General features: G+C 38.8%; 1 protein-coding gene across 2 annotated transcripts in view; it reads right to left on the bottom strand.

The window, feature by feature from the left end:
* LOC118006400 (WD repeat-containing protein 70) overlaps positions 1 to 27,880 on the bottom strand; it is a 296,166-nt gene that overhangs the window by 35,716 nt on the left and 232,570 nt on the right. For both annotated transcript variants that reach the window (XM_034999023.1, XM_034999025.1), the window contains 3 exons: positions 17,207 to 17,306; positions 14,277 to 14,361; positions 12,703 to 12,841 (listed from right to left, as the gene is read on the bottom strand). In XM_034999023.1, the coding sequence (XP_034854914.1) occupies positions 12,703 to 12,841; positions 14,277 to 14,361; positions 17,207 to 17,306 (324 nt within the window). The remainder of the gene's footprint in view (positions 1 to 12,702; positions 12,842 to 14,276; positions 14,362 to 17,206; positions 17,307 to 27,880) is intronic.

Genomic DNA, 27,880 nt, shown 5'->3' with positions numbered 1-27,880 from the left:
CAGTCAGACAAAGGCAAATACCACGACCACAAAACAAAGGAGCAAAGAAAAAAAGAGACAAACCAAAAAACAGACTCTTAACTATAGAGAATTGATGGTTACCAGTGGGGAGGTGGGTTGGAGGATGAGTAAAATAAATAAAGGGGATTAAGAGTACACTTATAGGGGCGCCTGGGTGGCTCAGTCATTAGGCGTCTGCCTTCGGCTCAGGTCATGGTCCCAGGGTCCTGGGATGGAGCCCCGCATCGGGCTCCCTGCTCCTCGGGAAGCCTGCTTCTCCCTCTCCCACTCCCCCTGCTTGTGTTCCCTCTCTCGCTGTCTCTCTCTCTGTGTCAAATAAAATCTTAAAAAAAAAAAAATTTAAAAAAAAAGATAACCATAAATCCTCTGCTTATATGAATAAACAAAGCACAAGTAGATAAAGCCATTAAATCCCTAACTACAAGATAAGAAATATGCGTAATTAGGGACGCCTGGGTGGCTCAGTTGGTTAGGTGACTGCCTTCGGCTCAGGTCATGATCCTGGAGTCCCGGGATCGAGCCCCACATCGGGCTTCCTGCTCAGCGGGGAGTCTGCTTCTCCTGACCCTCCCCCCTCTCATGCTCTCTGTCTCTATCTCATTCTCTCTCTCAAATAAATAAATAAAATCTTTAAAAAAAAAAATTAAAAAAATAAAAAAATAAAGAAATATGCGTAATTAGATCTTGGAAATCATCAACTATGTAAAACCAAACCAAACCAAACCAAACCGGAAAAGCTGAATCTTCAAAAATGAATTATATAGGATATGTAAAGCACTATTTATCTTAATATAGTATGGGTAAAAATGTTTTACAAATCATACTCTTTTACTTTGCCCTTTGGGGGTCTCATAACCCCTCCTCATACATGACAAAGCATTATCTATCACTCCAAAAAAGAAAAAAAAAAAAAAAAAAAACACTACCCTGGGATATGTGTTAATTATAGACCTCTTTCTTCCCCACACTATATATAATTGTGAAAGTCTGGCCAGAGCTCTGATAGAACAGCTGGAAAACTTGTTACTGAAGATCATTCATCAAATTCAGGTTGGGAGAGGAAAAACTGTCACAGAATATCCTCCAAGACATGAAGTCCTTCACCGGTCTGCTATCAGTGGGATGTCATATGGTGCTGGGGTTAGACAACAAGCACTAGTCATCATTGCATTGGATGTTTTCACATTGTATAAAGAATAGTGTGCCATTTTGAACACCTTCAAACGTCTACAAAATCAAGTTCTCCTTTTCTGATATTTTATAAAGGAGTCAAGTATGTTTCTCCTTCAGGGCTGTATTATCTAGTGGCTAACTCTTCATCCAGTTTACCATTCATGGCAATCATATCTATACAAGGAAATACAAATAAATTTAAATACCAATTAAAAGAACACCAAACACAAGAGTATAGAGGAGGAAAAAAATGTTTCTATTTAACCAAAAAGGTAATAGTGAGTCTTGCTATTGTTTTTGCAGATCCAGAAATGGAAGCAAAACAGTAAACAGAAAACATTTCTTTGAAACTGCTAACACCAATAAGTAGCAGATGCCTTTTAATATAGCACGGTACAGGGTTAAATGCGACTAGAAAATGAGGAAACTATTACACTGAACGAGCCCTCCTTTTGGTCCTCATTCTTTTGCTTTCAATGATTTATGAAGCCTACAGCAGCATGTGATTGGCACTTCAACTCGATGTAACTCTCAAAATGAGATCATTTCAAATAGATTATCAAAGAGATAATTATAGGAAAGACATCTCACTATAGGTTTTGAATGCATTCATACAGCAAGCATTATTTCAAGGAGAGAATGGCTGAAAAGAGAGTATCAGAGAGAACAGAAATGTTGAGAAAATCTGACCCACAAGGAAATGTTAAAAAAAAAAAACCAAAACTAAGTTTGGTTCTCCTGGACAAGAGAAGACTGAACAGAAACTTTGTAATAGAGGAAACAGGGGATGTTGACCAGCTGTTCTCCAACTCCATGAGGACTCGAGTAAAGGATGTGGGCTCTAAGCTTAAGAATGTGAGGCTAAAGTACAGGAAAAAAATAAAAAAGATCTGATGGTAAGGGATTTCAACAACAGGAATGAACTCTTTGGAAGGGTTGTAAAATCTTCTGTTAAAATTAAGTCTAAATTTAAAAAACAAAACAAAACAAAAGCTTTTGAGAGCCTCAAAAAAAAAAATTAAGTCTAAATTTCACACAGAAGAATTAAGGCATAGTTCTCAGGTAGGCAAGGAGATGGACTCTGGAAGACAATATTGAGAAACTAAACGACTAATTCTCCAATCTACCTACTACTATTTACTTTTCAGAGTCCTCAAATGGATGCTCTATGCCTTCTATCTTATATAACTGCATTGGGAAGGAGAGACTGAGTGGAATGTTTCCTCTGTCTCACCTAAGACCAGTTCTGTTCTGTCCTTCTCTCCCTCCCTCCCTCCCTCTCTTCCTCTCTTCCTTCCTAAAAAAAATTACAGTGGTAATGGAAAATACATAATGAAATAGTACAGATTGCAGCAGATGTGCCTAAGAGGAAGCTTCTAAGATCCCTGCACATTTGCAGGGACATTCATATTGTAGGAAGTAAAATAATGTCATCGATCCTGGTATGAGTCCCTTCCCTTACTCTGGTGGTGTGTTCCCTTGACGTAACTGTGCCACAGGCAGAGCTACTGGCTTTTGCTTAATCAGCTGCCATCTGGCATCAAGCATACTTTGTTTTTTTCCTAGAAACATCGCCAAAGGCAAGGGAAGCAAGGGCAAAAATGAACTGTTGGGACCTCATCAAGATAAAAAGCTTTTGCACAGCAAAAGAAACAGTCAACAAAACCAAAAGACAACTGACAGAATGGGAGAAGATATTTGCAAATGACATATCAGATAAAGGGCTAGTATCCAAAATCTATAAAGAATTTATCAAACTCAACACCCAAAGAACAAATGATCCAATCAAGAGATGGGCAGAAGACATGAACAGACATTTTTCCAAAGAAGACATCCAAATGGCCAACAGACACATGAAAAAGTGCTCAATATCGCTCGGCATCAGGGAAATCCAAATCAAAACCTCAATGAGATACCACCTCACACCAGTCAGAATGGCTAAAATTAACAAGTCAGGAAATGACAGATGTTGGCGGGGATGCGGAGAAAGGGGAACCCTCCTACACTGTTGGTGGGAATGCAAGCTGGTGCAGCCACTCTGGAAAACAGTATTCCTCAAACAGTTGAAAATAGAGCTACCATATGATCCAGCAATTGCACTACTGGGTATTTACCCCAAAGATACAAAAGTAGGGATCCGAAAGGGTACGTGCACCCCGATGTTTATAGCAGCAATGTCCACAACAGCCAAACTGTGGAAAGAGCCAAGATGTCCATCGACAGATGAATGGATAAAGAAGATGTGGTATATATATACAATGGAATATTATGCAGCCATCAAAAGGAATGAGATCTTGCCATTTGCAATGACGTGGATGGAACTGGAGGGTATTATGCTGAGCGAAATAAGTCAAACAGAGAAAGACATGTATCATATGACCTCACTGATATGAGGAATTCTCAATCTCAGGAAACAAACTGAGGGTTACTGGAGTGGTGGGGGGTGGGAGGGACGGGGTGGCTGGGTGATAGACACTGGGGAGGTTATGTGCTCTGGTAAGGGCTGTGAATTGTGCAAAACTGTTGCATCTCAGATCTGTACCTCTGAAACAAATAATGCAATATATGTTAAGGAAAAAAAAAAAAGAAGATAGCGGGAGGGGAAGAATGAAGGGAGGGAAACCAGAGGGGTAGACGAACCATGAGAGACAGTGGACTCTGAGAAACAAACTGAGGGTTCTAGAGGGGAGGGGGGTGGGAGGATGGGTTAGCCTGGTGATGGGTATTGAGGAGTGCACGTTCTGCATGGAGCACTGGGTGTTATGCACAAACAGTGAATCATGGAACACTATATCTAAAACTAATGATGTAATGTATGGGGATTAACATAACAATAAAAAATTCTTTTAAAAAAGAAAAATGCAAATTATAACCGTGATGAGAAAGACCATTCCATACCTATTAGAATGTATAAAATAAAAAATGTCCACAACACAAACTGTTGGTGAGGATATGGAGCAAGTGGAAAACAAATACATCATTGGTGGAAATGCAAAATGGTACTGTTACTCTGAAGAACGGCTTGGTATTTTCTTATAAAAATAATCACATACTCACTGTATGACCCAGCAAGCCTACTCTTAGGTATTTACAGAAATGAAAACTTCTGTTCACACAAAAACTTATATATGAATGCTTATGGCAGCTCTATCCATAATCTCTCAAAACTGGAAACAATCAAATATCCTGTAATAAGATAAACTGGGCTATAACCACAAAGAGTACTACTCAGCAATAAAATGTAACAAACTCTTGATACACACCATAACCTGGATGAGTCTCAAAAGCATTCTGCTAAAAGAAGTTGATCTATATGTTGGCTAACTGAAAATAATAATAATAATAATTAATAATAATAATAATAAAGTTGATCTAAAAAGGTTACATGTTGTATGAGTGCATTTAGACGACATTCTTGAAAAGCCAGCACTATAGTGGAGACCAGTGAATGCTAGGGATTAGGAATGGGGGGCAGGGAAGAGGTGAGAGTGTGGCTACAGAGGGACAGCACAAAGGAGTTTTTGGGGGGTGATGGAACTGTTCTGTATCCTGATTGTATTGATAGTGGCTACATAAATCCATACATGTTTTAAAAATCACAGAACTGTATACTTTTTAAAAAGATAAATTTTACTGTATCATTTTCAAAATCAAATAACAAAGAATCAGCACTAAACTGGTTCTTATCATTTTCCTTACTTAAAACATTTAAAGACTTGATAAAGCAGATATTACCATGAAATCAGTGGTTTTTTCTCTATTTGCTCGGGCCTACGGATGAGCACTCAACTGTATTCTTCCAATCCTGAGAACTACTGTCCTGGAACACCCACAACATGATAGCTTTACACTTAGTAATTGAGAAGTAATTTAATCAAGTCTTACTGATACCAGCCCCCCTCAGACATTGTAAAGTTAACAGCTAACTTATTAGGGGACTCTAGCTGAGGTCCAAGTACTGTTTAAATTGAAGTCTGATAAGTAATCCCAAGAAAGAATTTAGTAATCCAAACCATGAAAGCAGCAATAATGCAATACTGTTTTTCATCATAGCCCAATGCCATATCTTTTCTTCAGTGATTAAAGAAAATACTCCTACAGAAAGGAGTAGTGGCTGATCACTGTGCCTCTTGACAGTAAAACACTGTCCCAATAGCCATGCTGGAAGTTAGCTCTTGACTTTGAAAAGGTAGTGCTAGAGAAAGAACCATGTAACTGCTGTCCTGGCATATTTACACTAAAACTCCATCATCTTCTACTTCCAAGTTTTTTTTTTTAATTCAATAGCCAATATATAGTACATCATTAATTTTTGATATAGTGTTCCATGATTCATTAGTTGTGTATAACACCCAGTACTCACTCATCACATCACGTGCCCTTCTTAATGTCCATCACCCAGTTACCCCATCCCCCCACCTACCTCCCTTTCCACAACCCTCAGTTCGTTTCCCGGAGTCAAGAGTCTCTTGGGTTTGTCTCCCTCTCTGATTTCTTCCCATTCGGTCTTCCCTCCCTTCCCCTATGATCCTCTGCACTATTTCTTATATTCCACATATGAGTGAAACCATATAATTGTCTTTCTCTGACTGACTTACTTCACTTAGCATAATCCCCTCTAGTTCCATACATGTTGATGTAAATGGTAGGTATTCATCCTTTCTGATGGCAGAGTAATATTCCATTGTAGATATGAACCACATCTTCTTTAAGCATTCATCTGTTGAAAGACATTTCGGCTCCTTCCACAGTTTGGCTATTTTGGACACTGCTGCTATGAACATTGGGGTGCAGGTGCCCCTTCTTTTCACTACATCTGTATTTCTGGGGTAAATACCAGTAGTGCAATTGCTGGGTTGTAGGGTAGCTCTATTTTTAACTTCTGGAGGAACCTCCATACTGTTTTCCAGAGTGGCTGCACCAGCTTGCATTCCCACCAACAGTGTAAGAGGGTTCCCCTTTCTCCACATCTCTGCCAACATCTGTCGTTTCGTGACTTGTTAATTTTAGCCATTCTAACTGGTGCAAGGTGGTATCTCATTGTGGTTTTGATTTGTATTTCCCTGATGCCAAGTGATGTGGAACATTTTTTCATGTGTCTGTTGGGCATCTGGATGTCTTCTTTGGAGAAATGTGTGTTCATGTCTTCTGCCCATTTCTTGACTGGATTATTTGTCTTTTGGGTGTTGAGTTTGGTAAGTTCTTTATAGATTTTGGATACCAGCCCTTTATCTGTTATGTCATTTGCAAATATCTTCTCCCATTCTGTAGGTTGCCTTTTAGTTTTGGTGACTGTTTCCTTTGCCGTGCAGAGGCTTTTTATCTTGACAAAGTCCCAAAAGTTCATTTTTGCTTTTGTTTCCCTTGCCTTTAGAGACGTGTCTTGCAAGAAGTTGTTGTGGCCAAGGTCGAAGAGGTTACTGGCTGTGTTCTCTAGGATTCTGATGGATTCCTGTCTCACATTTAGGTCTTTCATCCATTTTGAGTTTATCTTTGTGTATGGCGTAAGAGAATGGTCCAGTTTCATTCTTTTGCATGTGGCTGTCCAATTTTCCCAACACCATTTATTGGAGAGACTGTCTTTTTTTCCACTGGATATTCCTTCCTACTTTGTCAAAGATTAGTTGACCATAGAGTTGAGGGTCCATTTCTGGGCTCTCTATTCTGTTCCATTGATCCATGTGTCTGTTTCTGTGCCAGTACCATGCTGTCTTGATGATCACAGCTTTGTAATATAGCTTGAGGTCAGGCATTGTGATGCCCCCAGCTTTGGTTTTCTTTTTCAAAATACCCCTGGCTATATGGGGTCTTTTATGGTTCCATACAAATTTTAGGATTGTTTGCAATCCCTATCAAAATGCCATCGACATTCTTCACAGAGCTAGAACAAACAATACTCCTGAGTTTTTCATCAAATATTTATACATCTCGGAAGACCAGGAAACAAGGCAGTGCTCATGTACCTTGCCTTTCTGTTCCCAATGAGCAAATGCTCTAAATACCTATGTTGAATATACTGTCTTATCACTTGGCCATGGGAAAATATACCAATTTTAGTAAGTACAAATAGTTAATCAGTATCCATCTAGAATCTGCATTAATCTTCTCAAGAAAGTGAATTACAGCAAAACTTCATTAAGCTGATGCTGCTTTATCCAAGATAATATATAATTCAAAGCAACTGCTATTCCCTAGTCAACTAGCTGCCTGATTGCTCTTTAATAAAAATCAGATAATGGAAAGCTAAACTCAAAGTCCATTTTTTCCATCCCCTAGACTTCGTATTGAGAAGGTTTCACTATATTTTAGAAGGCAGATAAATGCCAAATATAGTCTTTCTTTCGAGTTTATTTTCAGTTGGCATTTGCACTGCCAATAGCTCAAGTTCCCTCTGTGTCCTATTCCTTGTACAATCCTGACTGGGCAAAGACACTGCTGGACTCCTTTATTTCCAGAAAACTTTTAAAGAGGTTGAACCTTGCATCAGTAAGACAGATCATTGGTCTATTCCCAGGATGATACAGAAGAAGAGGTGAGTTCCTCAACTCTTCAGAGACAAGCTTTCACAAGCACAGCTTCATTAATTTGTTTGAAGTGAATTTCCAGAGTTGTTCTATCAAGACTCATATGTAAGAACAAAGACACTTTCCAAAACCAATTCTGAGGACGTCTGGAATATCCATTAATTTGAATGACCTTTCTGCTCTCTTACATATGTACAAATAATGGAGGATGATTGTAGCATGAATGATCAGCATGTCCCTTACACTCATAAATTAAGATAAATAGCTAGTTTTGTGAAGAGCCCATTATTTATGGCCTTATTATACTCATTTCTTCTTTCCCTTCAATCTCTTTGGATTTAAAATATCAGTATACTCTCCTAATAAAAACACAAAAACTTTTTATGTGATACTTCATTGTATGATATATGTCATTCTTTAGGTTACCAAATAGAGCAGTTTTCTTGGACATCAAAATGTATTAATTTAAATGTCATATCTGAGAATAATCTATGGGTGATATGATTAGATATGATATTTACTTTCTTAATGATCTTTTCTATGTTGACAGTTTTTTAGATTTAATATGTACTACTTTTATAATCAGAAAAATACAATTAATCAGAAAAAGACAATTAAAATACCAAAAGCAGTCTAGTTGAAAACCTAATGAATGAATAAAATAAAGCAGTCTAGTTGAAAATATCAAAGCAAATTTCCCTTCCCTTCCCTTCTGCGGCTATATACCAGATCAGCTGTGCTAGATCTATAGCTATGTTTTGTAAATAAAGGTTTGATTTTTTTTTCTTTCTATTCCTCACTTTGTTCAGTCAGTGTTTGCAGAAACAAAGGTCCCTCACCAAAGTACATAAGCTAACAAACAAATCAGAAGAGTAGTCAGGATCAACTGTGAGATTTCTAGCTTTTTTCCTTTCTACTTTTTTTTCCCTCTTTACCCAAGGGAACACCTGCTATTTCTTTTAAATTATTGCCAAAAGCAGCTGAGGTGAAGAGGCCACCATCTTAAATAATATCAGGTCAAAAAACTTTATTCCATTACACTTGGGTTAAAGAATATAAATGGTAATATGCTAGTATAATTGCATAAACCATGTCCTTTGATTTATATTAGTGAAAAAGGCAAGTCTGTTAGTCATTTTATAACAAATTATAGCTTGATGAAAAATTACTAAGCTAATAGTAGTTCATAACGTTATTTCAGGTCCTCTCCAGAATAATTAGAACTCTGAAAAGGTCTGAATATGTCTATGTTTCTTCTAAACATAAATATTTTTTAAAAAACTGATTCATCGGGCACTTGAGTGGCTCAGTTGGTTAAGCGACTGCCTTCGGCTCAGGTCATGATCCTGGAGTCCTGGGATCGAGTCCCGTACTAGGCTCCCTGCTCAGCGGGGAGTCTGCTTCTCTCTCTGACTCTCCCCCCTCTCATGCTCTCTCTCTCATTCTCTCCCAAGTGAATAAATAAAATCTTTTAAAAAATAAATAAATAAAATAAAAAAATAATAATTGATACATCATCTCCAAATTGTATTTTATCCATTCTTTCTCTCCTATACTTTCATCACACAAAATAGAGTAATGGTAGCTTTTTATACAATATACAAAAGCTTAGGGTCCCATCTTACACAAAAACTAAAGTGATTTGTAAACTCAAGATTCAAGTTATATTCTGGAATTTATCTTAGAAAAGAGGCTAAGCACACTACTCAAATCATAAAAAAATTAGATGACAACTGAGAAATATGCTGTTTTTTTCAATTGAGGGAATACAATTGGACGACAAAGAAACATCTAAAAATAATACCAGCAGAATTGTAAAATGTGTATGAACATTATACTATAAAAATGGTAAATGTTAAAGAAACATTTGTCAACTCCTAGTGAAGAGTCTCTACATTGAAGAGAAAAAAATTTTCAGAGCATATAACAACACAGAGAATGGAATTAAAACCAGTTTTTCCTTTAAGTTTCTTTCAAAAATAAACGGGAAAATATTTTTAAATTTTTATTTTATATTTTTGAAAGCTATTTATTGTGAAGCTTGTAGTATAGTTTTTAGTTACTAGGCAACGGTAGAGTTTTTAATATCCCTGACTGAAAACAATGTTTGGCTCCATATACATGTGGCGCTTGGCATTCTAAAATATAACTACCTAGGGATTTATTTTATTCTAGAAGAGGGTGTGAGATATACAATCACTCATACTTTACTGAAGTAAAAGGACTCATCTAGGATAGACCTAAAGCCACCGTTGTCTGTGTCTAATCAAGCAAGCACACCTCTAAATGCTGATATTAAGAATGAGATGTTGCCTTTTATGTAAATTAAAACTCAACACAGTATGTATCTTACTACAGCAGATTGCAGTATTTCCAAAAGAAACGACTATTCTGGTTTTTAATGACAAAAATACAATAAAATAAGAGATATTTTTGGCCCTTCAAGCAAAATGTCCACCATCTTTATCCACTCCAAAGAATACATTTATTTTCTTACATTCCAAGACTTAAAACTTTAGATCAGAGGGGCATTTTAAAGTTCTTTTAACGTACCATTCTACTATGTAAACAAAAACAATGCTGTCTGATATTAACAACAAAACGCAATCAAACAGGTCCTAAATCAGTTATTTAAAAGGCTGCTTCACAGTGCTGTGGCCCTTTTGTCCCTATTTGAAGTTTTCTCTTCATCTGTCTATTAATATGGCTCTCAAAATCTGTTTTCTGACTTTTCTAAGACAGTTCAACAGAAGGTATATTCCATTTACTTAATGACCGTTCTCCTTTGCTTGCTTCTCTTCATTTGCTCATCCCTTAAACGTTCAGGTTTCCTAGGGCTCATGTTCTCCATCCTTTGTGCCCTTTTCTTAAACTAATCAGCAAACAACATTCCAACTATAAACTGTAAACATTTCTCCCAAAACTGTGTCTTCTTTCTCTTAAGCACCAAACTCACTTATCTATCTGCCTACTATCTCCATCCAGAGGCCATGCAGGTATTCAAGCTCAACATATCAACAACAATGCACTGTGTTTCTTCCAAAATCTGCTTTTTTCCTTTCTTTTTCTTTTTTTAATCTTGGGGAACACTGGCCCAGCCTCTCAAGTAATAAACCTCAGCCTTCGTACACAACACCAAATCTTGTAAATCTAACCTTCACACTTCAATAAAAATTATGTTCTAAAGCCTAAATCGGACTGTGCCATTCCCTTGCTTTAACAAACACACACACAAACAAAAAACAGAAGATAAAGTCACCTTCTTATTACGGTATACAGATCAGTTTACCTTTCCATCTCTAGATACTTCTCTCCTGCCTCACTCTCCAAAGACATACCTGTGCTGTACAGTATGCATTACATGGACTTGCCAAGTATACCATTCACTCATTCAACAAATATGTGTCAAGCACTGTTCTAAGCACTGAGGAGATCACAGTGAACACAACAGACAAAGTTCCTGCTCTAGTGGGCTTACATCCTGGTGCAAGAAAACAGACAACAAACGTAACAGATGCAATGGCAGTAAGCACTATGGAGGAAAAGATCTAGCTAGAAAAGCAACTCAGAGCAACAAAGCAAACAGCATGTTCTAAACACTACAAAAACATAGGGTGTCTTAAAAGTGCAATTTTATTTAGGTTTCAATTTTAATTATAATTTAAAACCATAACACCATGAGTAATACTGAAATGTATTGTCATTGAGAGGCATAACAGAACACAGCTTACTTCTGGAACAACCAATTATAATAATTTTATTTTTTGAGATTAAAGTTGATAGAGTCAAGAATGTTTTTCTTTGATTCTAGTGTTTAAGTTGGCTCTTGGATGTACCCCCCAAAAATTATTATTAGTGCTGGCACATTTCAAATTACATCATGAGATTAGAATCTATAAAACTTAAGTACTCATCTAGAATTAGTCTCATTGTTATTTATTTCATTGTCTTTAACTATACCACAGTTTCAAATTTAGGGCCTACAAATTAAGACTCCACAGTAATACTAGAACATTAGAGACAGGAGCTTTTGACTAGTGACTTAAAAACAGTTGTTCAATTGTCTGAATCACGTAAGTACATAATATGTCCCAACTGTTTACAAAGAGCTGAAACAACTGGAGAAGTCTACAGAAGGGCACTGTTTAAGATATAGGATATTACTAAAGGCTTTGACAGTGAGCCAAAGAAAATTTACACAGACATTAATCAGTCTGTTTCATACTCAGAAAATAACAATGATTTACCTTACCTTCTAAATGCTAATACATACTCTAAAAGACTACAAAGGAATTCAGATTTTCCTCTGGGAAACTTCACTATTACTATATTACAGTCTCAGGAAAGGAATGACTGAATCAGTGAATCAATGCATGCATGCATGCTGTTTTAGTGCTTACAGTGCTTATATAAATATGTAAAGAAAACTAATGGGTTTTTTTAGATGCAGAAGTTAACTGTGAAATGTTTTAAACTTCCAAATAACTAAACAGAAATTAAGCTCAGTGGAAGCTGAGTCTTACCTCAATGACAACTCTGGCAAGCAGAATTCTGTCAAAGTTTTCAAGGTTTAGGAAACAATGATACAATTCATCACTTTCTGAAGGCATAATTTTCACTTCTGTCCACAATCCCTGAATCTTCACAAACATGCGCCCTATGGGACACTTCTTTCTGTATCCTACGTGATGATCAGCTTCTGCTTTCCTCAAACTGGTTGGCAGAGGGGCAAATGTCCCCGGCCCAGCTGAAATTCTGACTGAAGCGTGGGCCCATGGGAAATACTGGGTCAGAGGAAGGGAAAGTGTAGATCAGCCAGTCTGCAACATACTAGTAATTCCTGTGTGAGTAAAAAAAAGTAGCTACCATTGCACCATAGGGGCCAGGACTTATGTTCTATTTAAAAACTAAAACCAAAACAAAAGATGACTAAGAGGCAAACCTCACTTCATTCTCAAGGCTGAGGAGAGAAGAATTTACATACCGCATCCGTGATGTCTATTTCATACACCCTTTGGAAAGTCCTGCGCTCAAAGAAAACGAGTTTGCCGCTGCCACATCCCCTTTGAACAGATGTCCCGGTGACTATGAGTTTATCATCTGGACTGAAACAGCAGTCAGTCCTACAGACAAAAACAGTGTGTAAGCATAAGCTTATGACCCTACAGCAATGAGTTAAATAAAATATAAACAACACCACTGTAACAAGAGGTGACTCTTACAGAGGGCTCACAGTAAGTCAAGCACTTACATTAGTTTGCTTAATCTTCACAATAATCCTATGGGGTAGACATTATTATCCCCATTTTACTGATGAGAAAACTGAGGCAGAGAGAGATTAAAGAAACCCTGGCCAAGATCACAAAAGTAGCACAGCTGGGATTTGAACTCAGGCAGTCTGATTGCAGAATCTATGCTTCTAACTTCTACACACTATATTTTTTAATGTGTAGGAAGTGTGGGAAAAACTCAAGATGGACCTTGACGGTGCTATAGACAAATAGACATTGTATGACTAATGTCTAAGTAGTGATAATTTTGTCCAGTTTTGGAATTATTTTTTACCACCACTAGCCACCATCCCCAAATAATTTGAGTTTTGTCAAGTCAAGGACCATGAAATGAGGATCAGGTTGAACTGCGGGAACCTAACTGATGGCTATGATTCAAGAGCCCTTGTTATTGGAGATCTGGCCACCTGGTTGTGAATCATCTAAGACATGATCCAAAGAAGTTATGTAGTTAGCATAGCTTGCAGCAGGCATAATAGCTCAAAAAATTCTCATCAGCTATAAATTCATGTTTGTTTGTCCATCTGTTGGTTTTAACAGATAAATGCCATGGGCAACAGGCCATGCTAGAGTCAGTGCTCTGCTATTACACAGTTGCCTCCATTTGATGCTTCCATCACCTTCACGCTCTCCCTGTTGGTCATTATTTAACACAGATGTGAAATTTTATTTCTACAAAAATAGAAAGTTTTACTTAGGCACCAACTGTAGGACTTAAAAGTTCAAATCCCACCTCAGTTGCCTTAGAAAAATCTTTAAATGCTTCAGTTGTCAACTTAATAGAATGAAGATAATGGTGTTCAGCTACCTAGAACAAGATACTCTGAATAAGTGAAGTATACTGAATTATTGACTGGAATGATGATAAGAAAAACTTGAGAAAATGAGATATAGTAATGCTCAGTAACTATGAAATAATTGCTTTGATGGAATGGGGTTCAATTTTTAAAAGACAACAAATACGCAGGCCTACCCTGTCATTTATACATATTATAAGAACAATTCAATCTCTTAAAATATTTTTACTATCCCAAGACCTATGTGTGTATACACACAGAGAAACACATGAACATATATGATTTCAACTTCAAAAAAATTTTATGGTCTGAAGAGTGTGCAAATAAAAGGGAAAAATAAAATGTATCTTTCAAAAAACAGATTTCAAATACTCTTCCTGTCCCTTTTTAAAAGACACATAACATAAATTAAAGTGAAGAAATTTCTTTTCCATTCTCTTACATTTATCAATTTAAAATACGCTACTTACATTGGAAACAAGGTAGGAAGACCCGAGGCTGAAAAAAGTGGTTTATTAAACTGTCGGACGTCCCATAATTTCAATGTATCATCACCTGATAGAGGAATGAAAAAGAAAAAAAAAGAAAGTGAATTGTGCAAAAAACTAGTTCTAAGTTTAGAGTTTGCTAAACTTAGTGTATAACTATAGGAAAGAAGGAAAGAAGGAGGGAAGGAAGGGGAAAGAAAGATGCACATAAGTGTATTTTACTGTTTTAACTGGGCAGTTTGAATGTAGTGGATGTGAGAACAGTAGAAAGATTTATGATAATGAACTGGCCTTCTAGAAATAAATTTTCACACTGATGTAGCATCTGTAGGCTAGAAGGAACCCTGGAGAATCTACTCTAAGGAGTGATTTGACAGCAGCTGGTAGTCCCCCGATGGTATAGTTGAGCATAACCGGCCTTCTTAAGAAGATAATTTAACAACCATCAGGACTGAAAATAGTTCAGTTCACAACAGACTCTTTCTCCCACTGGTGCGTAGATGAAGCTATCCATTAACATTAATGAGACTGAGCCATGTGATTCCCTTCCCTCCAGTGTAACTCTACCTGCGGCTATCATTCTTCATGTTGCCGGAAAGTACAGCTTTTCCAAAAGCTCTTTAAAGTATAATGAATATTCTTCTAAGAATCGCTTTTTTTCTATTTCTATAGGGCTACTAACTAATATTCCTGACCAGAATGAAAGTCAAAACTCATATAAGTAATGTCTTTGCTGTTCTTGCTCCCCAGCGTCCACAGCTGAGACCTGCCTCAACCCCTTGGGTCCAATAAAGAATCAGTATCAGGTGCAAGTGAGGTGAGTGGAGATTTCAATAAAAATCTCCATTCTCTCCCAAGCGACCCTTCCTCTGAAACCCAACTTTTGGCAGGTGCACTAATCCACAACTGGCTGGACTGGGGACCTGCTTAAAATGGAAAGACTCTGTAAGACTCACCTTTTTTTGACTTTTAGTCTTAAAAAAAAGATTACATATCCTCATAATTCCCAAACAATAAGAAAACATTAATCTGCATTAAACAGTTTAGCTAACCTGACAGGTTCTGGAGCTAGCAGGAGTACCTTACAACACCTGGGGACTCTGCTGAATAGACTTCTATCTGCCATATTCTATACATCCAGGAAGAAAAATGATGGAATACAGTATATGTACTCTGTTGGAGACATGTTACCCAACAGTTATTATAGGATGGAAAGGGAAGGTAAGAATTGTCACCAAAATGGCTTTGTCTGAACTGAAGTTAGTCCTATACTTCTAGTAATTATCAGCTGGTCTGGGGCTGGTCTGTTTTAGAATCCTCTGAGAGGAATTTTCAAACTATGCTTCCCACTTCTTCCTCTCTTGTCTCCCCACTCCACATTGGAGATTTGGGTTCACCATTCTAAAGCTGCAAGAGTAAATGTGAGAATTTCTAAGTGAAACATTTATCATTTGAAAAACTTTCTCAAAAGATTCAGATACACACTCGGGGTAAGAACCACTATTTGTAAGTAAAGAGTATATATAGTCTTAATTAAGAGTCATCTCTTGGGGCGCCTGGGTGGCTCCGTCGTTAAGCGTCTGCCTTCGACTCAGGTCATGATCCCAGGATGCTGGGATCGAGCCCCACATCGGGCTCTCTGCTCCGTGGGAAGCCTGCTTCTCCCTCTCCCACTCCCCCTGCTTGTGTTCCCTCTCTCGCTGTGTGTCTCTCTCTGTCGAATAAATAAATAAAATCTTTAAAAAAAAAAAAAAAAGTCATCTCAGGACTCAAATAGGTTAGAATTGATGGACCAAAATACTATTTTATACAGACCCCCCCTTTTCCATATATACCATAAATAGAAAATACATGTGCTTTGATGTTTTACAATTATGTAAGTGAGGGTAGTTTGGATATAACAGACAAGGCTTCCTCAGAGGAAAGAGAATCTGATGCAGTTCCCAAGGTACACAGACATGGAATGGCTGAACTGAGCAAAAGCTGGGCCAAGTCTCTCCATCTCCTCCTCACTCCTACTACCCTCTACGCCAGGTTGCACATTCTTTCAGGAAAGGAACACTGTCTATGATGTTCACAGTTTAGACCCAGCACCTAGCACAATGCTTGCTCAGAGTAGTTGCTCAACATAGAGCAGCTGAGTGAGTGAATGACTGGCCAAATGTAGTGTTGCTAGATTAACATGGCCTACAGAATAAAAACTAAATCCTTTATGTGATACTTAAAGCCATCTGTAATGGCTCCAATCTACCTACTCTACTGTTTCTTTTCCCTCCCCACAAATAGGCCTACAGGAAGATCCTCAGTCATGCCCCATACTTCCTGTAATGCTCTGCTCATAAGCTGCCCTTACTATTCTCTTGTTTCCTTCTGTCAACACTTAGCTCATCCATGTGAGAAAGATTCAGCAAGAAGAAACCCATATTCAACCTCATGAATGTGGTTAAATAAACATAATATGGCCATACAGAACTATGTGGCCATTTAAAAACTAACATTCAGGTACGCAACTTTTTTTTTTTTTAACTGAATTGAGGTACAGTGTTCAAACTGAAAAAAAAATCAATGGTAAGCCAACAGAAGAGTCTAAATTATAAAATGATATAGGAAAAATGTAGAACATCATCTACAAAATTCCATAAGTTAGAGGCAAAAGTCATCCCTGGAGGCTTCAAATTCTGATGGAATTTGAAGCTAAAATAAAAACTAAATTTTATTTGATACCTTTTAAGAAAACAATACTGCCAAGTCAGAAATGCATTTTAATGGGAAAAAAAAAAAAAGACTGGCAAAGGTGCACTAAACAAAGCACAGCTAGCTTTACTGTTAGGATATTAGTGTAACATTTGTTAGAGTTAATGATGATCATTTTTAAATACAGAAACACATCCAAAAGAAAGTTTTTAACCTACCTCCACGAGAGGCAAGGACATTACCATCATAGGAAAAAGCCACACAAGAAGTGTCTGTGCCTGGGTCATGAGCCTGTTTATAGTGGAATTTAGGATGAACCTGTTTGCAAAGACAAGCAAAGTGTTAACATCTCATCTGAATTCCAATGAGAACATTTTTGTGGCAAGGGTATTTTACTTTATCATCCAGAAAATGATATATGTAAAATATGAATTTTACTTGGCTATAGTTTTCTTTATTCTGGAAAATAATTCAAAAGATTTCTAAAAACATCCATTTGCTTTAATAATAAGAGATTAAGTCCCCTTTCTCAGACTACCTTAGCAAGCACTGAGCAACACAAGACTAACACAGTATTTAGTTCTTACAGCATAAAGTTATTGGGACCACTTCCTATCGTAAATACGAATAAAATAAAAATGAAAAATATGAATAAAGATTACAAATGAACATATTATTTATTAAATAAAAAATATCATTGTAGCGGTGCCTGGCTGGCTCAGTCAGTAAAGCGTGTGACTCTTGATCTCAGCATTGTGCGTTCAAGCCCCACGCTGGGCACGGTGCCTACTTTAAAATATATATACATGTATATCATTGTATTCCTAGTATATGCCAGACACTGTGCATGTGGTTGTAGGTCTTGAACGCTCTTTAATGTGCCTGGAGGATAATGAATGTTGTTATGGAGGAGGAAGAGGGGAAGAACTAACCCTGACACAATGCTAATCATACCCTATGTACTCTACTATGTACTCTTACTATCTTGCCTACTTAATTCTCTCAACCACTCTACAAGTTAGGCTCTCCTATTATCATCTGCATTTTACAGATTAGGAAACTGAACCACAAAGACTTCAGTACCTGAGTTAAGGTCACAGAGCTAGTAAGTGGTACAGCTGGGTATTTGAACCAAAAGGCCCACTCTTAAACACTACACTATACTCCTTCTCTAGTGATGTATATTAATAGTATTTTTACTTCTAATGTTGCTTCTTCACAGTTAATGACTTATAAAAGTAACTCTACTTACTAATCTTGTCACTCAGTTATGATTCAGTAACTAGCACAGGATACTAGGGAGTCAATTGTCCCAGCCCCACCAGGCTGGATAATTCCAGTGAATGGACAAGGCACACTGCTAGTGATTAAGAGCACGTAGGTCTCAGGCGCCTGGGTGGCTCAGTCGTTGGGTGTCTGCCTTCGGCTCAGGTCATGATCCCAGGGTCCTGGGATCGAGTCCTACATCGGGCTCCCTGCTCAGCAGGGAGAAGCCTGCTTCTCCCTCTCCCATTCCCCCTGCTTGTGTTCCTGCTCTCGCTATCTCTCTCTCTGTCAAATAAATAAATAAAAATCTTTAAAAAAAAAAAAAAAAGAGCACATAGGTCTCTCGTGGGAGCCACAGGGATAGGAATACAAGTGACTCCATCTCCTTAGGTCTTACGTCAACCGTAACAATCATGAGTCACAAAACAGAGCTCATGTCTGTTAGCCTCCCACCAATATCCCTGACACCCTGTCAGTGAGCTTCCACCTAAAAGCTTCCAGTAATGAGGAGCACCTCATTAACTCACAAAAGCAGGCTGGGTTTTTTGGGTTTTTTGGGTTTTTTTGTTTTTTTTTTTTTAAGATTTTTTATTTATTTATTTGACAGAGAGAGAGATCGCGAGAGCAGGAACACAAGCAGGGGGAGTGGAAGAGGGAGAAGCAGGCTTCCCACCAAGCAGGGAGCCCGATGCGGGGCTCGATGACCTGAGCTGAAGGCAGACACTTAACGACTGAGCTATCCGGCGCCCCTGGTTTTTGTTTTTAATAATTTGTATAGCTTGACTTAAATTTGTCCTTTCTCTTCCTCTGATAGTCTTAGAAATTTGTATTAAACATGGTGCTCATGCTTCCACCTTTCATGGGTACAAATAATATACTGATTCAACTTTTCTTTTAATTGTGCATCAAGACACAAGGTTAAACAGGGAAACACAATGTGCCAAGATAAACATGATAAACAAGATAAACATGGCTTTTCTCCCTAGAGAATTGACAGTCTCCTGAAAGAATATGGGTAAGCGTAAGAAGTGACAAGTGGTACAATGGGGACGTGAAGAGTAGTAAGTGAGCACTGAAGAGAGGTGCCTAATCCAAACCTGAGAATGGGGGGCGGGGGAGGAGAGAGGGGGCAAAAAGAAATCCTGAGACCCAGTGGATGAAAGGACGAGTTAGCAGATGAAGGAGCAGGATGCAGAGATAAGAATGAGTATTCCAGTCGCAGGGTACTGTGTTGTAGTAGGCAGAATTTTGATCCCCATGATCTCCATCCCCTGGTGCCATGACCATAAACATGTCACTCTACATGGCAAAAGGGACTCTGCAGGTATAACTAAGGTTACTAACTAGTTAACCTTAAAAGAGGGAGATTATCCTGGATTATCCAGGTGGGGCTGAAGTAGTCACATGAGACCCTGAAAGCAGAACCTTCTGGCTGAGGACAGAAGAGGAAGCCACAGAGACAAGACAGAGAGTAAGTCAGAGAGACTGAAAGAATCCGAAGTGTTTGAAATGCCACCGTTGACTCTAAAGATGTGTCAAGGAAATGAGGATCTGAATGCTGCCAATAACCAGTGCGTTTGAAAGAGGACCCTTAGCCCCTGATGAGAGCCACAGCCTTGGCCAACAGTTTGATTATAGCTTGATGAGACCCTAAGAAGAGAATCCCATCACACCATGCCAGACATCTTACCTACAGAAATTGTGAAATAATAAATTGGGTGTTTTTTTTAAGGCACTAAATTAGTGGTAATTTGTTATGAAGCAACAGAAAGCTAACATGTGCATAAAGGTAAAAGAGCTAGTTGCACTCAAAGAACTAAAACAAGCTAACCACGACTGGAGGGAAAGGAGAAGTGGGGGGGATGGTGGGAGCAGGGCCTCGATCACCAGGAGCCTTGTAGGCCATGGTAAGGGCTTAGATGTTATTCTGAAGGCAAAAGGGAGCTGCTTAATGGAGATTATTCAGAGGATAATGTGACTAGGTTTGCTTATTTTAAAAAGATCATTCTGAACACATGTGGAGAATAGATTGGGAATATGTGGCTCCTCAGAAAAACAAAACTCTGCTACTAAACTCAATTAGGAAAATTTGCCACTTGGTCATATTTCATCAAGTCATCAACTACTAAACTCTAAATAGAACTTCTGAAAGATACTGTATTGGTAGCAGCTTACCAAAAAGTCTGTACTTACATTTGGCCTCTCAGTGAAATTAACTTAGTTTTTTGTTTATTTGTTTTAAATGTTTTGTTTATTTTTAATGCTCATAAATATATATACACATCTAAAGAGAAGGAAGACCAGTCATTTCAGGAGCGGTAAGGCAGTGCACTATAGTAAAACTGGGCCAGGACCAGGAGATAGAAAATCTAGACTTCGCTTAGTAAAAACTAGCAGTGTGACTGGGGACAAATTAGTCTCTCCAGATCACAAGTTTATCTGCTGTAAAATAAATGGATTGCACCAGATGATTTCTAGGGTCACTGACAGCTCTGTGATTCTTAAGGAAAAGACAAAAACTAGTATATATAATATTTTATAATTTAACAAACTGATCAATATGTACTTTTTATTATTAATAGGACAAAACAGATTTTGAATGCCAACATTTGAACACATAAACACATACACATAAATGTGTATATATACATAGACCAGTAAAGTGGGATAAAGAACCTTAAAAGGTACAAAGGAATCATCTCATATAAACTTCAGCATGAGCCCCGTGGCAAGAGGTTTTTCCCTGTGATAATCTAATTCTCACCCTTGCTTAGAGAAGGGGTGAGATGAGGCTGTGAGTCTGCTGTTCCCTAAATTGGTCTTGCTTCCTCTTTTTACTGCCTTGGGTGGGATTCTAGGGTTTAAAGGCATACAGCCATCTGGTACTCATGCACAGAGAAAGTGCTCTGTTTCAAAACCTAAGATTCTACTGGATCTAACAGATGATAGTATAACTATAATAAAAGGAACTGAACAGGAAAAAGGGATTACGACTACAGGTGATTTTGCCTTAATCTAGTAAGAAAGAACTTTACCAAATATTCATCTGCCACACTTTAATGTCTCCTCATTTAGGTAGTACTTTAAAGGGCCACTATATTGGAGGTTGGGTGTTCTGAAATTTTTACAATTCATTATTTATAATGCAAAACGTGTGAATATATGCCACAAAACAAACCCCACCTTGTCTTTCTGACTTCCCATAGTTCCTATTGCCATATCAATTTACATCTCAGTGCAGCATTCTTTTATAATAACAAATGGCCACATATTAATAGTTAAGATTTCAAAAGAGATCACACTCAAAATAATCTAAATCATTTCCTCTTTTAAAAGGACTAACATAATAAAATAAAATTTAAAAAAAATAAAAAATAAATAAAAGGACCTAATAAAATAAAAAAGCAAAATGCCCTCACTTCAGATGAACAGCTCACGGATTTTATGTCGTAAGTGTTCTTCAATTATTAACTTCACTTTAACCAATAATAAAAGTTTATTCTAATTAAATAAAATGATAGCCAGAGGTGATCTTAAACTTACGTAAAATATCAGCACTTGGACAGTCATGATGACAACACCCTTACACTCTGGAAACGTCAACCTGACTGAAAACGCTTCTGGCATAACTTGGGAAATCTGAAATTGTGACTTCTCCTTTAACTGATTTTATGATCATCCTAGGCAAAGAACATTGTTCTTCAGGGAAGCTGAGATTATTAACTCCTTTATACAGGTTTCCTATTCTTAGGAGGGCCTTATGTTATGATTTGGAGAGTATCAAGTCTCACAGATTCATAGTAATGGAAAATGCAAGCACAAATGCTAGAGTTTTAAAGGCCCTCTCCTGAGATCATACCACACAAACTCCAACTGGTAAAAGGGTCGGGAGCCTCTGGCAGTACAGAACTCATTACGTTCCAAGCAACATCAGTCCATTTCTGGGTGGCTCTAACTGGGAACACTTAAACTGAGTCCAAGACTCCTTCCTAGAATTCCAATATCTACTTATGACTCCTGGTCCCGTCTTCTGTGGCTATGCTAATTCTAGTTTTTCTTCTCTAATGCAGCCTGTAAAATTCTCAAAGAAAAGTAGGATGTCTTCCACAAAGTCTTAAATATACCCATTCCTGAAATCGTAAACATAATCCAAACATTCTGTGATGCTACCGATGGTCACTGAGTTTACATCCAGGGTCTGGCTGCCTAGATCCCAGTATCTTCATTGTTCTAGTGTGTGTCAATCAATGCAAGAGGACTGACAGCCCTCAAAATGATCAAAACATGTTTTGTAATTAATAGAGACAGTGGAATAAGCTATTTTAAATGAGGGAATTTAAATGAGTTGCTAGGCTGAAAATAGAGAAAATTTTAATGGAAAGAATACTGGTCCTACAGCCAAGCTGACTTCACCTAAATTTTCAATCCAATACGTTTTAGTTTGACCCTGGCCAAACTGCTTAATCTTTCTGTTTCTCAGTCTGTTAATTTTTAAAATAACACACCCTACACATCGTCCCACCCCTCCCCTTCTCCTCAACTCCCAAAGACACTGAGTTACATTTGACCTACTACTACATGCCTTATGTCAGTACCACACATTTATTAACTCTGGAGTAGCTACCTCTTTTCAGAAAGTTGCTGACATGCAACTGTGCTACCAGAACACAAACTCCAAGAGCAAGATGAAGCAAATGCGGGGCTCCCTAACAGACGAGGGGTACTAACATTTGACTGTCCTCTCAAATCTGTTCCTAGGACCCCCTCAATAGATAAAAAATTTCTTTCTCATTGGGAATCTATTTTCAATAACCAACCAACTCTATATTTTCTTTTTTTTTATTTTTTCTTTTTTATTTTATTTTATTTTTTTAAAGATTTTATTTATTTATTTGAGAGAGAGAATGAGAGAGAGAGAGAGCACATGAGAGGGGGAGGGTCAGAGGGAGAAGCAGGCTCCTCGCTGAGCAGGGAGCCCGATGCGGGACTCGATCCCGGGACTCCAGGATCATGACCTGAGCCGAAGGCAGTCGCTCAACCAACTGAGCCACCCAGGCGCCCCTTTCTTTTTTTTTTTTAAAGATTTTATTTATTTATTTGAGAGAGAGAATGAGATAGAGAGAGCATGAGAGGGGGGACGGTCAGAGGGAGAAGCAGACTCCCCGCTGAGCAGGGAGCCCGATGCAGGACTCGATCCCAGGACTCCAGGATCATGACCTGAGCCGAAGGCAGTTGCTTAACCAACTGAGCCACCCAGGCACCCGCAACTCTATATTTTCAATCACATGTTAGAGTTACTTACTATACCAGGATTAAAAATATGCCAGGATTTTTTTAAATGGCAAGATTAAGAACAGAATAAATATTGGTCTAGACTGAACATAATTCACTCCTGTTTCTCTGATTTGGGAGACCTGTAGTAAGGAGAATGAGCAGAATGTATACAAAAGAATAGGAACTTCATATGAACATGCTTTCCCATTCCCTCCTGCCACAAAGCCTTCATTTTAGTGAGGAGAAACAGACAATAACACCTCTCCAACTGATTCTGTGATATTCAGATTCATATATTGCATGAAAATATGGCATCATGATAAAAAGCACCGACGATGCAGGCAGACTGACCAGTTCAAATCCAGGCTTCACCACTTACCATCTGTATGATCTTGGGCGAACTAATCTCCCTATGCCCACCCCCCCCCGCCATCTATTAAATGAGAATAATAATAGTATCCACGTCAGCTGTTGGGAGAATTTAATGAGTTGATGCAAGCGTGGCACATTCCTTTGCAATATAACTTTGCTGTTCTTTTCATCAAGATGTGCCATTCACTTCTCAAAACCTGGGTTCTGCGTATGGACATGTGACTTGTTTGGGCTTACAAGACACGCAGCCATGAAAATGTGCCTGTCACATCTCCCACAGTAAAAAGCATAACTGACTGCCACTCCCCCTCCCTCTGTCACTCGGCTGGGCTTTCCAAGGGCTGCTCCCAGCCAATGACTGAGCACAGGGGATAAAGGACTCCTAAGTAGTCTGAATGAAACTTTGACATTGTGCTATAGTCTAAGAGTCTTTCTGCACAGCCCTCTTTTTTCTTTTCTTTTACTATAACATTTTTATTGAGATATAATTCATATACCATGGAATTTGCCTACTTAAAGTATGCAGTTCACTGATTTTAGTATTTCCAGAGAGTTGGGCAACCATCACCACAATCAATTTTAGTTCATTTCCATCACCTCCCAAAAGAAACCCCATAAACATTAGCAATCACTCCCCCATCTCCCCAGAACCCCTCAGCTCCAAGCAACTGCTACTCTAGTTTGTCTCTGTATATATGCCTATCTGAACATTTCATATAAATGAAATTACACAATATGCTATCTTTTGTGACTGGCTTCTTTCACTTAGCATAATGTTTCTGCGATTCATCCACAGTGTAGACATATATAAGTACTTCATTTCTTTTTATTGCAAAATAACATTCCATTGTATAAATGTATCACATTCTACTTCTCCATTCATCAGTGGATGAACATTTAATACTTCTTTCTTTCCTTTCACAGAGGTATGACCTGCATCATGCTCTCTTTCCAGATTTTCTGAGGCTCCCTCCCCGTTTCCCCCTATAGGCCTTTCCCCAGTAAATCTCAACATGTTTAATCCTGCTCTTGGTGTCTGTTTTCAGAGGACCCAGACTAACACAAGTGGTGCCATGAGGGATCCAACAACATCGGGGTAAGATAAGAATGTGGGACTGGCTCATTCATTGCCTGATAGGTAGGACATTGTTCTAAGTGGACTATGAGGTGCAGATACACTCTAGCACTTGGTATTGGTTCAACTGCTACAGATTTCACTGGAAGGGACCTGGGAAAAACTTCCTGGTATAGGGGAATGTCCTTGTGGGTACAATGTTTTAGGCATTTAAAAGATATGGGAGAAGCAATGCCTACAAAGATAATAGTGTTGGCTGGCTACTGCTAAGTCGTACTGATATGCTACAGAGGGATAATGAGAAACTGAAGACCATTAACAGTTAAAGACTACATGGGAGAGCCAGAGGGCCAACTTTGGTACTTTTCGAAGAGGCCCTCATCTCCTGCAGTGGAAGAACAGACAGAGCTGAGCAACAAACAAAAGTGATCTGGTAGTTAGATTTATAGAGCTCCAGAGACATTTAAATGCTCAACCAAGGCAGGTCTGTTATTCTAAGGTCAGGGCTCTAGTTGGGAAAACCTGAGACTCTGAAACATAAGGATAGGATATCTGGATGGATGTCCATAGAATGCTGGATCTGCAGATGCCCCTGGAACTCTCACAGCTTAGAGAGATGGCCAACTCTTGCCCTAGGAAGAGCTAGAACTTCCTTTGTGTTGGAAGATGCTACAACTGCCCCTCCCACAGGAGGACCTTCCCCTACATCCTCCTCTCCTGGCTGCTAGGCTAATAACTAGGGTTGAATTCCAGGATTACTCACCTGGGGGATGGAGGGAGGTGGAGGCTGAAAGGAGGAAAGAGATTACATACCAAAAGAATGCAAGAATCAGGAAACAGCTATTGTGAGGAGCCTTGAGTTTAAAGTGTGAAGATGCTTAATCAAGGCGGCTTTGATGTAAGACTAGATAAGCAGGATTCCTTGATGGGGGGGGTGCAGATATTGGAAAAGGAACCCAGGGGATGGGGCAAACAAGCTGCTAGGATGCTATCAGAGGCCTGGAAAAGTGATGGCCATGTTGAGCAAAATAAAAACACCCTGATTGCCCTAGCAGAGGACAGAGAAAAGAATAAGAAGGCCAAGGGAAGTGGGCATACTGGAATGGTTATATTGTGTCAGGCCAGAAAACACAGATTATTTTTTTTCATGGGAAAACTCCAAAGAACCACCATTTACAGGGAACATCTGCAAGCACAGGGGAGAGAGCCAGCATCATGGACAAGTTTAGTGGCAGCTCTCCACTACAGCCCAGGGCTAATGTCACGGAGCCAGACCATTAGAATTAACATCCACAGGGATGATGAGGCCCAAAGTAATAATAGCCAGGTTGCAGTGCTTGATTACTAGAAGCCAACAGGCTGCAATTATTATAATGTAAAGTATAATGACTGGCAAAGTCAGAGAGGCAGGCAAGGGGGCTTGATGTGCAGGATGTTGTGGAGAAGGTTGACAGAATATAGCATTCCTAGGGGCAGAAGGGATGGGCAGACAATAAAGGTAATGCTTAATCTCTACCATCAAAAAGAGAGATGAACAGAGGAAGAGGAGGCTGAAGGTGGTCACCCGAACAAAAAGTTATGATCCCTTGCTCTATTCCCATATCTAAGTCTATTTCCAGATCAGGAGCCTACTGACTACAGAGGTAGCTAGATTCCTTAAAAAAAAAGGACAGTGCTACTCAGTGGAGCAATAATTCTCCTAGTCCTTCCACAAAGGGATTGCTGACTACAGACTTCATCAAGTAGTAGTACCAATTGTAGCTGCTGTGATGAATGACAGATCATAGCTGGAGCAGATTAATAAAGCCTTAAGGTGATTCTGGCAAAAGGACTTCCCACTGGCCTGGCCAAAGCTTTCTTAGAACTATGTTGCTGTCTGAGATTCTTCCTAGCCAACCCTAATTCCCCCCTTCCTTCCCTCTTTCTTCCACAGGAGCTGGACCTATATTACCATCTGGTACTCTCTAGCCTCCTCCTCTGGCTCCCCACTCACTTTTTCCCTTCCAGGAGTTTTGGCAATAGATCTCTTACACATCTAATGCTGCCTTAGCATCTGCTTCTTGGAGAAGCCTAACAGAGGACACTAGCAAGTAAAACACAAGCAGAGAACTGTAGAGGCATATATACTGGGACTGGCTCTCTTGCTGTTTTTGGAACCCAGCCATCTTGTGAAAAATCACAGGCTAGGTTCCTGGATGAATAGAGGCATGCCCAGTCATCCCCATAGCACCAGCTGACATCCAGCCAACAGCCAGACATGTGGGTGAGGACCATCCAGCTGTTAGTTAACTGTTGATGCAACAGAGAACGCAGGAGAAATCAGCCTAGCCATTTCAGACCAGAAGTATTGCCCAACTGACCCACAGAAGAGTGAGAAACAAGAAATGTTTGTTGTTTAAGTTACTAAGTTTTAGAGTAGCTTGTTAGGCTAGCAAAAGGTAACTAATATAACATAGAAAGGAAGTGAACAGTGCCTGACAGATAGTAAACATTATATGTGTTCGGCATTATTATAAGTCAGATGATACCGGGCGCCTGGGTGGCTTAGATGGTTAAGCGTCTGCCTTCGGCTCAGGTCATGATCCCAGGGTCCTGGGATCGAGTCCCACATCAGGCTCCCTGCTCCTTGGGAGCCTGCTTCTCCCTCTGCCTCTCTCTCTCTCTCTGTCTCTCATGAATAAATAAATAAAATCTTAAAAAAAAAAAAAAAAAAAGAAAGACTTACCAGCATTTAAAAAAAAAAAAAAAAGTCAGATGATACCATAGGAGCATAACTTTTTAAAGAAGGTTGATTCTCTCACCCCTACCTCAGCATGCTGCCAAATAATATCCATCATAAATTAGTCCTGAAATCCAATAATTAAAATTTATTCAACTTTATCATGTGTTGTACTTCACATGATCA

The sequence above is a fragment of the Mirounga leonina genome, unplaced genomic scaffold (assembly GCF_011800145.1).
Source record: "Mirounga leonina isolate KUSES-001 unplaced genomic scaffold, KU_Mleo_1.0 Mir_96, whole genome shotgun sequence".
NCBI lineage: Eukaryota > Metazoa > Chordata > Mammalia > Carnivora > Phocidae > Mirounga > Mirounga leonina.
The sequence above is the reverse complement of the archived record's forward strand: the minus strand, read 5'-3'. Positions and strand labels throughout refer to the sequence as shown.